The following is a 14,389-nucleotide window of genomic DNA, read 5'->3' as shown; positions in this document are numbered from 1 at the left end:
AGAACTTTAGCTATTGTCATGTTGCCAGTGATTATACACCTCCGTAAGCCAATTGCCAACCCTTATTTTAGAGATTAATTTCATATGAGCACAACACACATTCTTCTTAGATTTTTCCTCTCTGTTGTCTTATCTCAGTTTCTCAGGTGGCATCTCCAGAGACGAATTCTCCCACTAGTGGAGACAGGAAGAAATGGCAGACTGATGTTGCACCTCTTCTGTCTGTGGCTCAGCAGACACTGGAAGAAACCTGCCTTACAACAGCAAGTCAACTAGCAGGTAAACTTTCTCCTCGAGATTCTGTAGTTTTTACAGCTGAACTATTTGACAAATAATGATCAAATTGTCATTTAGTATTTGCTGAAAAATAGAACAATGGTGAAAAACAAAAGGTGAAAGTCAGTTTCTTAACCTACTTAGAAAATGTGCTCTGCAGCACAAGTTGCTGAGACTCACAGATGCCGAGCTGACAAGTGACTGAGTTTATTATATCACTTTGCATTTGCATGACTCTAATAGAAGCAAATGTACCAGCAAGAATCAAAATATTGCAGCACTTGGATGCATCTGAAAGCACACGCCATCAGCTCTCATTACATCAGCATCACATATTTATAGTGCCATCCAATGTATTCCATTATGAAGATAAAAATGTAGGTGAGCTTCAATGGGAAACTGGTGGCTACAGCAGGCTATGATGTCAATTTGAAAAGTGTTTTTTCTAGTCGACTAGATGCAGAATAAGACTACCGGTAGTCAATTATTTGTACACATCCCTAGTATTTCCAGAGTGAATAGATTATGTACTGGAGAGCGTTTTGTTTTGTAACCATGGAGGGTGTGTTGTAATACAGTAAATGCACTGGGACTCCAGCCACTCTATAGCAACCGGCTTAATAACAAACAGAGCTTTAGGTTATTTTTTAGATCTCTATTCTTCTTTCTTTGGAAAGCCAAACATCATGTGTTTTTGTTGTATACTGTAAAATAGGTGTCTTATTTATATGCAGTAAAATCTATTTTTTACTTGTTTCAGAGAAAACAGTCGGTGAAGTCATTTGCATGGATGCTTGGCAGGGGGAGGGGCTAAGGAAGGCTTGGGCGCAGAGTCCAGACTCCGAGGTTCTGAAGGTGTTGGAAGGGGCAGAGCTCCAGTCCTTTACTCAGAAACTAGATCCTGCCAGCACCTGTGACCACACACTGACTGGTGAGTCTTTAATCAGTGTGTTTTTTGCTTTCATGACATGCTCAGTCTTACTGACAATAGCTTCCTGTTAATCCTGTAATTCTGTGTCTTTTTATCAGAAAGCCTTAATCCCTTTGAAGAGGCGTCAGATGCCACTAATGAAGCCATTCAAGTGCCTCTCCCTCAACACTGCCAGCTTGTCAGTGGCCACACCAAACAAGAAGTGACATGTCAGGAGACAGTGCCAATCATCGCAGAGGTTAAAAGTCAGGAACTAATCCCCCCAGCACCAAAGGAGATAGAAAAGTCTCAATCTGGAGAAAGTGAGGCAGAGGGTGAGAATACTACACTGAATGTGACTGCATTAGATGTAGCTATGTAACCCATTATCTGAGATTTAAATTTGTATTTTGCATTTAATGTTTTTTACAAAATCACATTTCTCTGTCCTTCCAGTGGTGGATGATATTGAGTCAGTAGTTCTGGATGAAGTCACACAGAAAACCTCACAACAGCCTCCAACAGAAGTAATGCAGGCATGGACAAATGACACTCCAGTTTCTCTGTAAGCACTTTTTTTCTGAAATGAAATCTTACAGTAACAGCACACAGGTTTGGAACACACACTACTACCATTCAAAATTTTGGGGTTGGTAAGATTTTCTAAAAATGTTTTTGAAAGAAGTTTCTTATGCTTACCAAGGCTCCATTTATTTGATTAAAAAATTAGTAAAAATAATTGTATATATTGTATATAAAAATAACATTATTGTATTGAATATAGCGCAACTATGCCTCCAACGGCCCGAGTATGATTTTCAGCTCAAGGTCCTTTGCCGATCCCACTCCTCTCTCTGCCCTGTGCTTTCCTGTGTGATTTGTATAACATCCAAAAAAAAGGCCTTATTGCTGTGATGGTAAAACTTAATTTTCAGCAGCCATTACTCCAGTCTTCAGTGTCCCATGATTTGGTGCTCAAGAAACATTTCAAACTCCAAACCTTTGAACAGTAGTGAACATAATAACAGAATTTCCATAATTTGGATAAACTATCCCTTTAATCATTGTTTTTTTTATCTTAGGCCAGCAGAGGGCATAGTAATACAAGCAGAATCCTCAGAGATACCGTCTAGAGAGGAGAAACATCCTGAACCTGCAGGTAGTCTCAATGCAATACTAAGATACCTTATCTCCCTCTCACACAAGCATGTCTCATTATGAACCAAAGAGCTCCCGGCTTCCACTTTACACTTTTAACATTTACCTTTAAACAATGTTAAACCACAGAAGCTTTAAGAAGGCCTGTTTAAATGCAGCTCCACTGTCAAAAACAAGAACCAAATAAAGTTTTTGTTGACCTCTTTCTTTCTTTGTCCAATAGATGAGCCTCTGTTTGTGAAGCTAAGTAGTAGTCCAGCTCACAGACGCACAATAGCATTGGCCATCCTGTCTGCCCAATCCTCATTGGAGGACTCTTCCTCCGTCACCTCACGTTCCCGCTCCGTCTCTCCTCTGCGTTCCCGCCACCATGACGACGCTCTCCTCATCGGCCTCTCCACTGGCCTCTTCGATGCAAACAACCCAAAGGTGAGCATCGCAATTGGAACCCCACTGTACTTGTGTGTGGGTCTTAGTGTGTGGCATTTTGTCATACAATCCTATCTGTTTTCTTTCTCTCACATGTTAGTTCAGGCTGCAAAACAGTAAAGCTAAATTCTGTCCAAATCTTCAAGTACTGAAGGCTGGAATACACTGCACAACGTTTAAAATCTGAACAGATTTTAAAACACTTGGAATCATACACTTGTCCACTTTGCAATTGGTTACAGATAAAAACAGGGCATCACACACTGAACAATCAATCAGACTTTCCGAACACAACAAACTCATGCAGAAACTTGCTTCTTTGCTGAGAGACACATAACAAATGTAAATAATGTGTTCTAAAATCAGCTCAAAATATCATATAGGTTTGATATCCTCCGACTAGATGGAATCATAATCTTAAGCCAAAAAAGACAAAATCTGTGCAACATCATACGCTACGTGATTTTCTTTGAAAACTTTGACTTCCAAAAATTTGCAGAAAGGCTTTGACTTTTGGCAACTAGCGTCAGCACGTTCAGACTTTGAATTGGGGCAAAAATCCAGGCAAATGTAGGTAAGACTCTGTGAGTAACAGATGTACTGACCACTGATTTCTGGAGATAATTTACATTTTCAAGTGAGTGTAGTTAGAAGGGTGCAGATACAGTGACTTTTCTGTGTGCAAGCCTCAGTGCCTTGAACTTGATGAGGGCAGCAACTGGCTGCCAGTGAAGTAAAACAAAGAGAGGCTTAATGTCCACTCTCTTGGGTTCATTGAAGACCAAATGTGCCGCTGCATGCTGGATCATTTGGAGAGGTTTGAATGCACATGCATTAAAGTCAGCTTAAAAGCAGTACAGTCTGGAAATGACGTTCCTGGACAAAGAGTATGCTCAGATATTATGTGTCTAATTTTCCTGATCTTGCAAATCTGCAAAGAAGTGGGCTTTGACGACCAAATGAACTTCAAGGACAATGTTGCAAAGGTATTCCCAGGTTCCTGGATAGGGGATTTTAAGTTGAGTTCGAAGTGGTGTTCATTAATCCAGGCTGAGATGTCTATTGGGCAGGCTGAGATTCATAACGATATTGTGTCAAGAAGAGGTGGTGGCCGAGCACCGAACCCTGAGGTACTCCAGCAGTTAGCTGACATGACACCACTCTCCTCCAAGATCTCCTTGTGAGGTAGGACTCAAACCAGCCCAGTTCCTATGCAACCCAGTGTAGAATCCGCAGACAAGTCCAGCCAAAGGAAGACGGACTGTCTTGAAGATGCTCCTACGGCTTCAGTGACAGATACCAGGCCTGTGAATGCCAGCTCTTAAAACCTAACTGAGTGCTGAGTGGTCTGTTCTAAAATCACATATGATCTTGTAGAAAAGGGAGGGAATAGGGTCAAGGGGGCAGATGGTAGGATGGTTCCAGAATGTTTACAGACCTTAGCCTGGAGAGTGGAGCATTGTGGTTGGGTTGTTGTTGTTTATGAATTTGTGGTGTTAAAGGGATAGTTCACCCAAAAATGAAAATTCTTTCATTAATTACTCACCCTCATGTCATTCCAAACCTGTAAGACTTTCATTCATCTTCAGAACACAAATGAAGATCTTTTTGATGAAACCTGAGAGCTTTCTGTCCCTCCATAGACAGCTACGCATCTACCACTTTGATGCTTCAAAAAGTTCATTAAGAGATCATAAAACTGACTATTGAACGGTTTAGTACAAAATTTTCTGAAGAGACAAAATTGCTTTATATAATGAACAGATTGAATTTAGGCATTTATTCAAACATTCATCTACTCACACATCAGTTGTGGTAAACATTTGAGCTTCCGCAAGGTTAGTTCTCACACGTCAAGCAGGTTCGGTTGAGCTTCTGTTTATGTTCGCTCATCAATGTTTATATGTGAATAAACCCCGAAATTAAATCTGTTTATCATTTAAAGCGATCGTGTCTCTTTAGAAAATTTGGACTAATTAATCACAGAATTATTTTTTGGGGGGGTGAATGGTCACTTTAAGAACTGACTGTTATTTCATCTCAGGAAAAAAGTGTTAAAAGTCATCAGCCATATAAATCACACAGTGGGGTGTAAAATGAGAAATACCAGGTGATAAACCAGAAAGGCCTGTAGGAATTTTCAAAGAAAAATTCTGCATAATTCTACTTGATGAAGGATGTTATTTTAGTATTATTTATTTATTTAATTAATATTTTTATTTGAGTTAGCTTTTATTTTTGTATTTTCAGTTGTCATTTAATTTTAGTTTAGGTTTTAGTAATGTTATGTGCTTTTGGCATTTACAGTTTTTTTTCTATACATCTGTTTTTCCGTTTTAGTGTTTTTGGTACTTCAACTTATGTCAGTAAATTTTTCATCTAATATTTATATTTTATTTCACATCAGTTTTGTTTCAGTCACAGAAAACTATTTTGGGAACACTACAATAAGGTTCCATTAGTTAACATCAGTTAACTACATAAGCTAACATAAAGTAACAGTGAAAAATTATTTTAAAGTATTTATTAATTTTAGTTAATGTTAAGGTCAACATTTAATAATACATTATTAACATCAAAAGTTGTATCTGTTAATATCTTTTAATGAGCCTGAGCTAACAATGAGCAGTTGTATTTTTATTATCTAACAATGACAAACATTAATAAATACTATAACAAATGTATTGCTCATTGTTGGTCAATGTTAGTTAATGCATTAACTGTTGTTATCTAACGGGACCTTATTGTAAAGTGTTACCACAATTTTGAATAGTTTTAGTTTACAATAACAACACTGCAAAGGACTGTGAAGAAATGTTGGTGTGTGTGTTTTTCTTAATTGAAAAATATGAGATTATTACAGAGCAAAATGGAGGACCACACTACTACGATTCATCACACTGATTAGAGCAGAATCTCTTAGAAACACTAGACAAGGCGAGAGAGGAAGAGAGCTCTGGAAAGAGCTAGAAAAAGACTATAAGGAAGAAAGAGATGGCACTAATATAGCAGGAGAAACAGATGGCAGTCTTCGATAACGCATAGCACTTAGCACAGAATGATAGAGGAGCTCAGATTTGTATCTCATAGAGTTTTTGTTTGCAGTGATTTGTTTTCCCACAGACTGAAATTTGTGTTTGTGTGCACATAATGGTGTGTGCATGCAGGGGTAGACATATGTATGAGTGTGGATGTGCCTCGGGGCAAATCTGTGCTGGAAGGACTGCTGAATGCGTGTGTGTGTTTGAGCTCCTGAGTGGAGCGTTATTAATGCGATTCTTCCACATCCTTGATGTGCCAGTAAACCAAAAAGACTTTGCGCTGGCCTGTGTACTTTTTTTCGCCCACCCCACAGGCGCACATACACAAATTCTTTTCTTTGCCCTTACAAAAGCACATTAACATTCACACCCATGCCCACACTTTCGCAAACACGCACGCTCATTTGGCCTTTTGGCTTGCTTGCACCCAACCCTCTGGACAACTGGACAGGCAGATCACACACACACACACTAAATGCTGTCTTTCTCAGTACAGGCTGTCAGTCTGTTTAATCAGTAGTTTAGCACTCCTCTCTTCTGTCCAAGTGCGAGAACACAGTGCGTCTCTGTACTGACGGCTGTAGTGGAGATGGATGACCGCGCCGATATTAAAGCCCTCCTCTGCTCTGTGGAGACAATTTTAAGTCCCTGCTGAGTGTTAAATAGCCAAGTTGTTTTATTCCTGTGCACGATTCAGATCGAACAACTTAGAGACTTAGAGACTGTGCTTGTGCTTGTGCATTTTTTATTCCAATTCAAGTTGACTAACCATATTCTGTACATTTGTAGTCCACTTATAATGTTGGATTGTTGCACCATAAGTAATCGTAAGTCTTTTTTTTTTATGACAATGTCCAACCCTTATAATTAAAGCTTGAACGACAAAAAGATGCACAATACCGATAGCCGATTATTCATCGGGACCTATTTTAACGATCTAAGCGCATGGTCTAAAGCGCAGGGTGCAAGTTCAGTTAGGGCGTTTCCGAATCCACTTTTGCTAGTTTAACGACGGGAAAAATGATCGGCGCGCCAGGCGCATGTTCTAAAAGGGTTGTCCATATTCTCTTAATGAGTAATGGGTGTGTTTTGGGATTTACGTGCGTTAAACCAATCAGAGACTCATCTCCCATTCCCTTTAAATGCCAGTTGCGCTGGCGCCATAGCGGATTCGCTATTTACATTATGGAATTTGATAGTGGAAAGACCGAACGCGTCTCCAGAGCGCAAATGGAACTGCTTGTGCGCGAGGTAAAAGTGCGTAAGCAGACCATCTACGGGACAAGCCGGATTCCACCATATCTTTATGTACGCAATAATAATCTTTTATATTGTAATCCTTTTATTTTAAATATTTGGAATGTTTGTGTGCTGCTGTGCGTCCCTGTGTGTTTAATAAGCAGAGTGCACGTGCGTTGTGGACCCGCCTATAGGCGCACATTAGGCTACTAACTCTTTAAATAACAAAAAAATAATGGTAATATTGCGCATTGACTTTAGACCAGGTTTCAGTTGGTCAATGGCGCAGTCTATTTCAGTTGCCTCAAAATAGCAACGTGCCGACAATGCGCCTGAACACACCTAATTTTTCAGACCAGACCACAAATGGGCGCAAATGCATTTGCTATTTAAACAACGTGGCGCAGGACGTGAAAATGATAACTGCGTCGGACTGAAACTAGCAAAAAACACTTGCGTCGCGCCTGGCGCTGCGTTGCGCCGGGTGTATGATTGGGCCCATCATGTTATCTGCGGATACTATTTTGACAGTTTGATTTTCTTAAAGGCATCTCTAAAGCTGTGCATTCAGATTGTTTTTTTTTTTTTCAGATCTTTTCCATTCATTAACTAATAATAAGCATTAAGCAATACATACTGTATGTTACAGTATTTATTAATCTCTGTTAGCATTAGTTAATAAAAAAAAAAATGTTCATGTTAGCTCAGGTCCATTTAATAATATTAACAGATATAACTTTTTATTTTAATAATGTATTAGTAAATGTGGAAATCATCATTAACTAATATTATTAAATGCTGTAGAAGTAATTATTGTTAGTACTTATTTCATTACTGGATGAAGCAGCATTTTTCATTTCATTATAAAACACAAATAAAAACAACAATAGTTGACTACCGTGCTGTTCAGAAGATACCCATATTTTTTAACTTATTTCTTTTCTTTTCTTTTTTTTTTTTTACATCTTATGAATGACTGATTCAATGACAAATACATTTTTAACACACTTGTCCCCACCTTGTGGGGTAACAATGTAATACAATTGTTATTTGAAGTGCCAAGTTACTTTCAAAAGGTGATTTGCTCTATTTTGATCGCTACCGTAGACATCAGTGTATATATATGAACTGTAAACTTTTATCCCAGTATTTCTGTGATAATTTAAATATTTATAACAGAAATAACCATACTGTGATGTTGAAAAGACTGTTTGTGAAGCTGTTTCGTACATATACATGACAACTGCTTTCTCTGGGTCAGCGGCAGCGCCACGTGCAGATCTGAATATTCCAGTGTGATTTTTGTCACAGGAGAATCGTTGTCAATTAGGAATTAGATCGTGTGGCTGTTTGAATCAATTTACAAGGGTTTAAGTACGCAAGAAAGGAAATTCTATGAAATGTTTTTAAATGTTATTCTGACTGAGAACAATTTATCCATGCATATGTTAAAAAAATAAATTTAAAAAAAATTCTAAAAATAAATAAACTCTCTAAAACAAACATGCACTTTTTCTTTTCATTTTGAAATTTAGCTTTAAATGGGACACGTTTTGCCACTGTGCCTTTAAGACTTCCATGTAAATTCCCTCTTCGCATGTAAAATTTGCTGTTGGGTGTGATATAGTTGGCTCTGCCTCATCATTCAATGACAACCTCTTTGCAAAGCCTGCATTGCATTGTGACAGGTTCACAAAACAATCCACACTGAAATGTGCTGCACAAACTGTGAAGGTCAGACGGAAACGATCAGGGATGTTGTTAAAAATAAGCTTCAAATGCTTGTTTCTAACATTAGGATCCTTCTGTCTATGCAGGGACACAGGTGTTACAGCACAGCACATGAATAAACTTCCTGCACCTCCTAGATACGAAGTAGTATTTTGAACTTGTGCATATTTTTACATGCTCATGGCTATGACGACACAACCCTGAAGATTTCAGGATGAGTCATTTTTGCACCTTATTTTTAATAAACAATCTGAGTGGACTGTGGAGGGAGCTTTGCATTTGAAGTATTACATAGTTCACTAAAGTTTTTTTTCCTTCATAAGAACATGAATATTTATGTTTTCAATTTCTTGTGTGGGTATCTGGTTTGTGATGTAGGAAATCATTTGTGTTTTGTATCAGATGTTGAGGACGTGCTCCTTACCAGACCTCAGTAAAGTGTTCAGTGTTGCTGCAGAAACTGAAGGTGCTGTCGTTCCTAACAACAACCTGGAGATTGAGGATCTGGAGGATAAAGCGGATGAGCAGTCTGAACCTGAGGAGTAAGACACACACAAAACTTAATGCATGTGTACTTACTCACATAAACACACCCTCACTTATGACTGTCTCTGTCTCAGTGTGTATGAGGATGAAGATTTGAGGGAGCTCAGAGCATCTATGGAGAGGCTTCTCCAGGAGCAGCACAGTGAAGATGATGATGATGATGATGAAGAGGAGGACGATGGTGGTGGATCCAATGGCAGCCCGGCCGATGAAGAGGCAGCTGTTCTTAATGGGCTGGCTAGTGCTGTTAATGTCAAATGCAGTCCAGAGGAGGAGTGTTTTAATAAAATGGCTGAGGAAGAGGATGATGTTAGCCATGGTGAGGAAGAGCCAGGAGGGCCGGTTACTAATGGAATGGAGGATGAGGAAGATGAAGAGCAGAACAGCAGTGAAGGCCAGCTCAATGAGGAGTGGCAGTCAGGTAATGCAATCATAAACAACTACAGCTGTGTATCCACGAATAGAGCACAAAGGCTGAACACATCCTCCAAAACAGGACAATAACTAACTTTATCCGGAAACACAGAGTAACAGCTTGACGCAACCACTGATATAATACAACGGCTAACTATATCCGTTTAAACAGCACAACATCTAGATATAACCGCTAATAGAGCAATACAGCTAGACACAACAGCTAACCATATCTGCTAAAACAGCACAACAGCTAACAATATCCACTAAATCAACATGATAGCTAACAGTATCTGCTAAAACAACTCAACAGCTAACCTTATCCTCTAAAGCAGCACAGCAGCTAACTATATCTGTTAAAACAGCACAACAGCTAGACACAACTGCTAACACAGCTCAATGACTAGACACAACAGCTAATCATATCCTATAAAACAGCATAACAGCTTACCATATCCACTAAAACAGTACAATAGCTTGACATAACTAATACAGCACAGCATACCACCCAAATGCATCCGCAAAAGTAGGACAACAGCTTACAACATCTTCACATGCAACTCAAAGGCCTGTCATGTTCACAAACACAACACAACAGCTAACCACATCTATGAACACATTACAGATGTTGACACCATCCACAAACACAACTATGTCCATAAAAACTCTGAACAATTGCTGACTGCATCCACAAACAATAGAACCGCACCCTAAATACACCACAATCAAATATCACGTTCAAAACTTTGTTGGTAAGCACACTAGAAATGAAATATTTATTATATTACAAATATTTATTGAGCTAAATATTGTTCTGGCTAATTAAATCTGGTGATTGATTGACTTTGTATGACTACAGTGTGTGGAGTGACACTGGCAAATAACACTTTCAATACTGACATAGGTCAGCATAGTATCAGCCAATGTTCCACAACAGTACGCTCTCACTGTGTGAACTTAATGATAGATTATAGCATGTCTTTATACCTATGCATGGGTATGAGTGCAGATGGCAGCGAGGAAGAAGACAATGAAGACCTAGAGCAACAGGACAGTATCTTCAGTCGTCTGGAGGAGCTGCGGTTCCATCTAGAGCAGGCCATGGGCTTTGAGAACTTCATCCAAGCCTACAACAAGATCAAGGTCTGAGTTCCTCCGTTTTGCATTAAATGTCAACTCTCACCAAGTCTGCAGTGAGATTCCGTGGTTTTGTGCCCAGTTGAATGCATTGTGGAAATTCTGCATATCTAAGAGGTCTTTAGTGGTCAAACGCCACCAATAACAATGCAGCCATGCACTTCTGAGATGAGGACACTCGTCTAAGTTTTGTTTTTAGCCTTGGGGTTCGTTCTGGGAATTAGATACAGATGTTATCCTTAACCTTTAAGAATGTTAAATGTGCTGCCTTATGATGCTTTTTATGTATGGTTTGTCACACTGGAAGTGTAATAAACTGCAGTAATTTGCTGCAATTTTTGCTGCCAGTTGCAAAAACAAAACATAAAACTAAAATGAAGAAACTAGTCAAAATGACCTTAGAATTCTTAACTGAAATGGTTGGTTTACCTAAAAAATCATTTACTCACTCTCATATTGCATATGATTTTCTGTGGATCGGATATTGTTTGGACCCAAGTGTTTTTTTGTTTGCCTCGGAAGAAATGAAGTCTTACAAGTTTGTAGCAACATGAAAGTGAGTAAATGATGAAAGAATTTAATCTTTGTGTGGATTATCCCTTTAAGGACTTTAATGGACTTTAATTGGTTTGCATGACTTTATCCAGTATTAGATTGTTATTTGTATGAATTTTCTTTTGTTTATTTAGGCGATTCATGAGGATGAAGATGAGAACATTGCAATGGGCTCCAGCATGGTGCAAAGCATTCTGGGAACTGAGCACCAGCACTTGTATCCTAAAATCCTCCATTTGGTGATGGCAGATGGAGCTTACCAGGAAGGTAGTGTTTACACACATTCTCTCTCTCTCTGATCCATTCATGTATACCGTTTCATGATCTGATGTTCTTACATATGCACTAATTAATTCAGCCGGATGTTTGCAGAAATAGTGCAATATTACATGGATGGGTGTAGAAGAGGGCAATTATGTCATTCAGTGCCGTAATTCAGGCACTTTAGAGACGCATAAACACACATTCATAAAGAGACACATTGACTGGTTATTATTCAGACAGTCTGTCTGAATGTGTACACATTTTATGTATACCTTCCCCAGTTATTTTTTCACAATATAGAAATAAAAAAATATTAAAAATGAAATGCATATAAATTATAAATATAATTTGTTATTATTATGAATAATAATAATGTAATATATCAGGGTTTGAGCTAAACTCTGCAGGACAGTGACCCTCCAGGACCGAAGTTGTATTATATGTTTATTAAATTATTGCTATCACTAACAAATAATTTTTTTATTAGTAATAACAATACTGACACAATATACATATGTGTACAGGTATGTGAGCGTCTACCTCACCCAGTTATTATGTTCCACTGTTTTTATTCCCTAGACCCGATGCAAGACAATAATATCACAAAGAATAATATAAATTGATAACAATAATAGTAGTAGTAGTAATAGTAAAAACACTATACACATATGTAAACAAAATAAAAAAATTGCTCATTTCTGATCTTAATGCATGTGGTTCTTTCACTAGTCCAAACAGATTGAGTTCATATAAGCAGTGCCTGCTCGTACAGCAGATGTTTGCGGCACAAGATGCGCTGAACAAGTCTCTGAGCAGTTCCAGGGCATTCGGGTCAGGTCACATCATTTGGGTTAAGGCGCATACATGTGTCTGCTTGTGTATGTAGCAGCCTCTGATTGATGTGAGGGTATTCCTGGCATTTACACTATGCGTTCAGGGCTAACTCCAGATTATGGACTTTAATGTGACCTCTGACATCAGGAATATACCCTGGAAGTTTTCTTCTCTTAAGTGAGTTGACTATCCTATAACAGTTCCTCTGTTTCTTTCTCTTCTGCCCCTCTCTTTCGCTCTCTCTCAGATAATGATGAATAGAAGTTATTCATCCGTCCCGTTGGCAGCCTTGGACAATCTGCTGGCAGGCTGAAGTGTTCCCATGATGCACTCTGACAGGCCGAGGAGGTGCTATGGGGGAAGGGGGGAGTGAGAGAGAGAGAGGGGGAAAGGGGAAATGGGCCACTCAAGCATGGGCAGTTTAGAGTCCACGGTTGACTGTAGTTCTACTTCCATATCCCAAGTAACTGAAGCACTTCTCTGTAAATTTTGTGCATATAAATGTGCTGTGGATAATTATATTTAACCAAAGCGTAGCCGAGTGTTAGCAGGCGAGAAGTAATAAGTCTCAGACAGAGATGTACATGTGTGTCCTCCTAGCTGATGACAGACTGCATGTGAAAACGCTGCTCCTGCTGTATTCACGACAGCTGAATCCATGGAAACTGCTTTTTAAGGCTCTAGACTGGCCAGGGAGGTCTAGTTCAGGGGTCAGAGGTCAATTATCTGCCCAATATCAGGTGCTTGCACACAACAGGCAGCGGGTTTTAACCAGCTGTCTACCTCAGACAACAGAACTTCTAGTCTCAAAATACCAGTCTTCTCAAACTTTCTGAACCTTTTTTTATACTTTTTACATGTTTTCATAACATGCTCAAATATTATTTAGCCTCTTTTAAGATTTCTTACTGGTGAATCTCAAAGCATTATTTCAGGACTTGACAAAACTGTTATTTAGGGAGAGTTACTATGCATATAAAGTGCACTAACACACTTGTTTATTAACGAGATAGTTCACCCTTAAAATCTGTCCTAATTTACTTGCCCTCATGTCATTTCATACCTGTATGACTTTCTTTCTTAAAAGAAGGTGTTCTGAAGAATGTTTAAAGTGTTTTTCTCCATAGAATGAATTTTAATTTTGGGTGAACTATCCCTTTAAGAGCTTTTGTTAATGCTGTGCGGATGCTTTGCATGTTGTACGCAGATGCACCTCCAGCAGGGTGTGTTGAGATGGCCTCTTTGTTTTAGTTGCTGGCAGAATGTGGTAATTGAAAGTGTACAGAAAACTGTTAAATAAGTTGCTGTTTGATTGCATGTCAGGATATATATATCTTTTTACTGAAATAAACTTGTTTTTTTTTTGTTTTTTTCAAAGAATGTGCCTGTGTGTGGGTATTTGGCAATAAAACACTTCGCTTTGGATGTGAAACAGCTGAGCTAAAATCAGTTGCCAATATCTGTTTTCAGTTATCTAGATTTCTTCACCTATCCTCAGCCTGATTAGTCTGGTGAGCTGTCAGTCAGCAGCAACCGTTCAGCTGTCACAAGAATTGGCAGGAAGCACGTAGGGGTTTCCCCTTATCACAGAACACCCCTGCATTCTCAGACAACCACAAACTGTTGTGGGTGTGTGTGTGTGGAAGTTGTCTTTGCCGGATATCTTGTTTGCTTTCATTAAATCAAGCCTTTCTGAATTCATTTATGTGTATTCTGACCAATATAATTGTATTATCAAATTATTTTGTGGATGTATCCTACTGTTTAAAAGTCTGAGGTCAGAATACGTTTATTCAGTAAGGATGCATAAAACTGACCAAAAGTGACACTAAAGACATTTATTATGTTACATACG

The 14,389-nt window shown here is 38.7% G+C and overlaps 1 protein-coding gene across 6 annotated transcripts in view; it reads left to right on the top strand.

Moving 5' to 3' along the window:
- Positions 1-14,389, top strand: part of nek1 (NIMA-related kinase 1) — a 28,472-nt gene extending 14,083 nt beyond the window's left edge. For all 6 annotated transcript variants that reach the window (XM_079887706.1, XM_079887703.1, XM_079887705.1 and 3 more), the window contains 11 exons: positions 139-279; positions 1,037-1,207; positions 1,306-1,521; positions 1,643-1,751; positions 2,269-2,345; positions 2,568-2,773; positions 9,187-9,326; positions 9,405-9,751; positions 10,754-10,887; positions 11,571-11,703; positions 12,782-14,389. In XM_079887706.1, coding sequence (XP_079743832.1) covers positions 139-279; positions 1,037-1,207; positions 1,306-1,521; positions 1,643-1,751; positions 2,269-2,345; positions 2,568-2,773; positions 9,187-9,326; positions 9,405-9,751; positions 10,754-10,887; positions 11,571-11,703; positions 12,782-12,795 — 1,688 coding nt within the window. In that variant the 3' untranslated portion in view covers positions 12,796-14,389. The remainder of the gene's footprint in view (positions 1-138; positions 280-1,036; positions 1,208-1,305; positions 1,522-1,642; positions 1,752-2,268; positions 2,346-2,567; positions 2,774-9,186; positions 9,327-9,404; positions 9,752-10,753; positions 10,888-11,570; positions 11,704-12,781) is intronic.

The sequence above is a fragment of the Squalius cephalus genome, assembly GCF_949319135.1.
Source record: "Squalius cephalus genome assembly, chromosome: 12".
NCBI classification, from domain to species: domain Eukaryota; kingdom Metazoa; phylum Chordata; class Actinopteri; order Cypriniformes; family Leuciscidae; genus Squalius; species Squalius cephalus.
The sequence above is the reverse complement of the archived record's forward strand: the minus strand, read 5'-3'. Positions and strand labels throughout refer to the sequence as shown.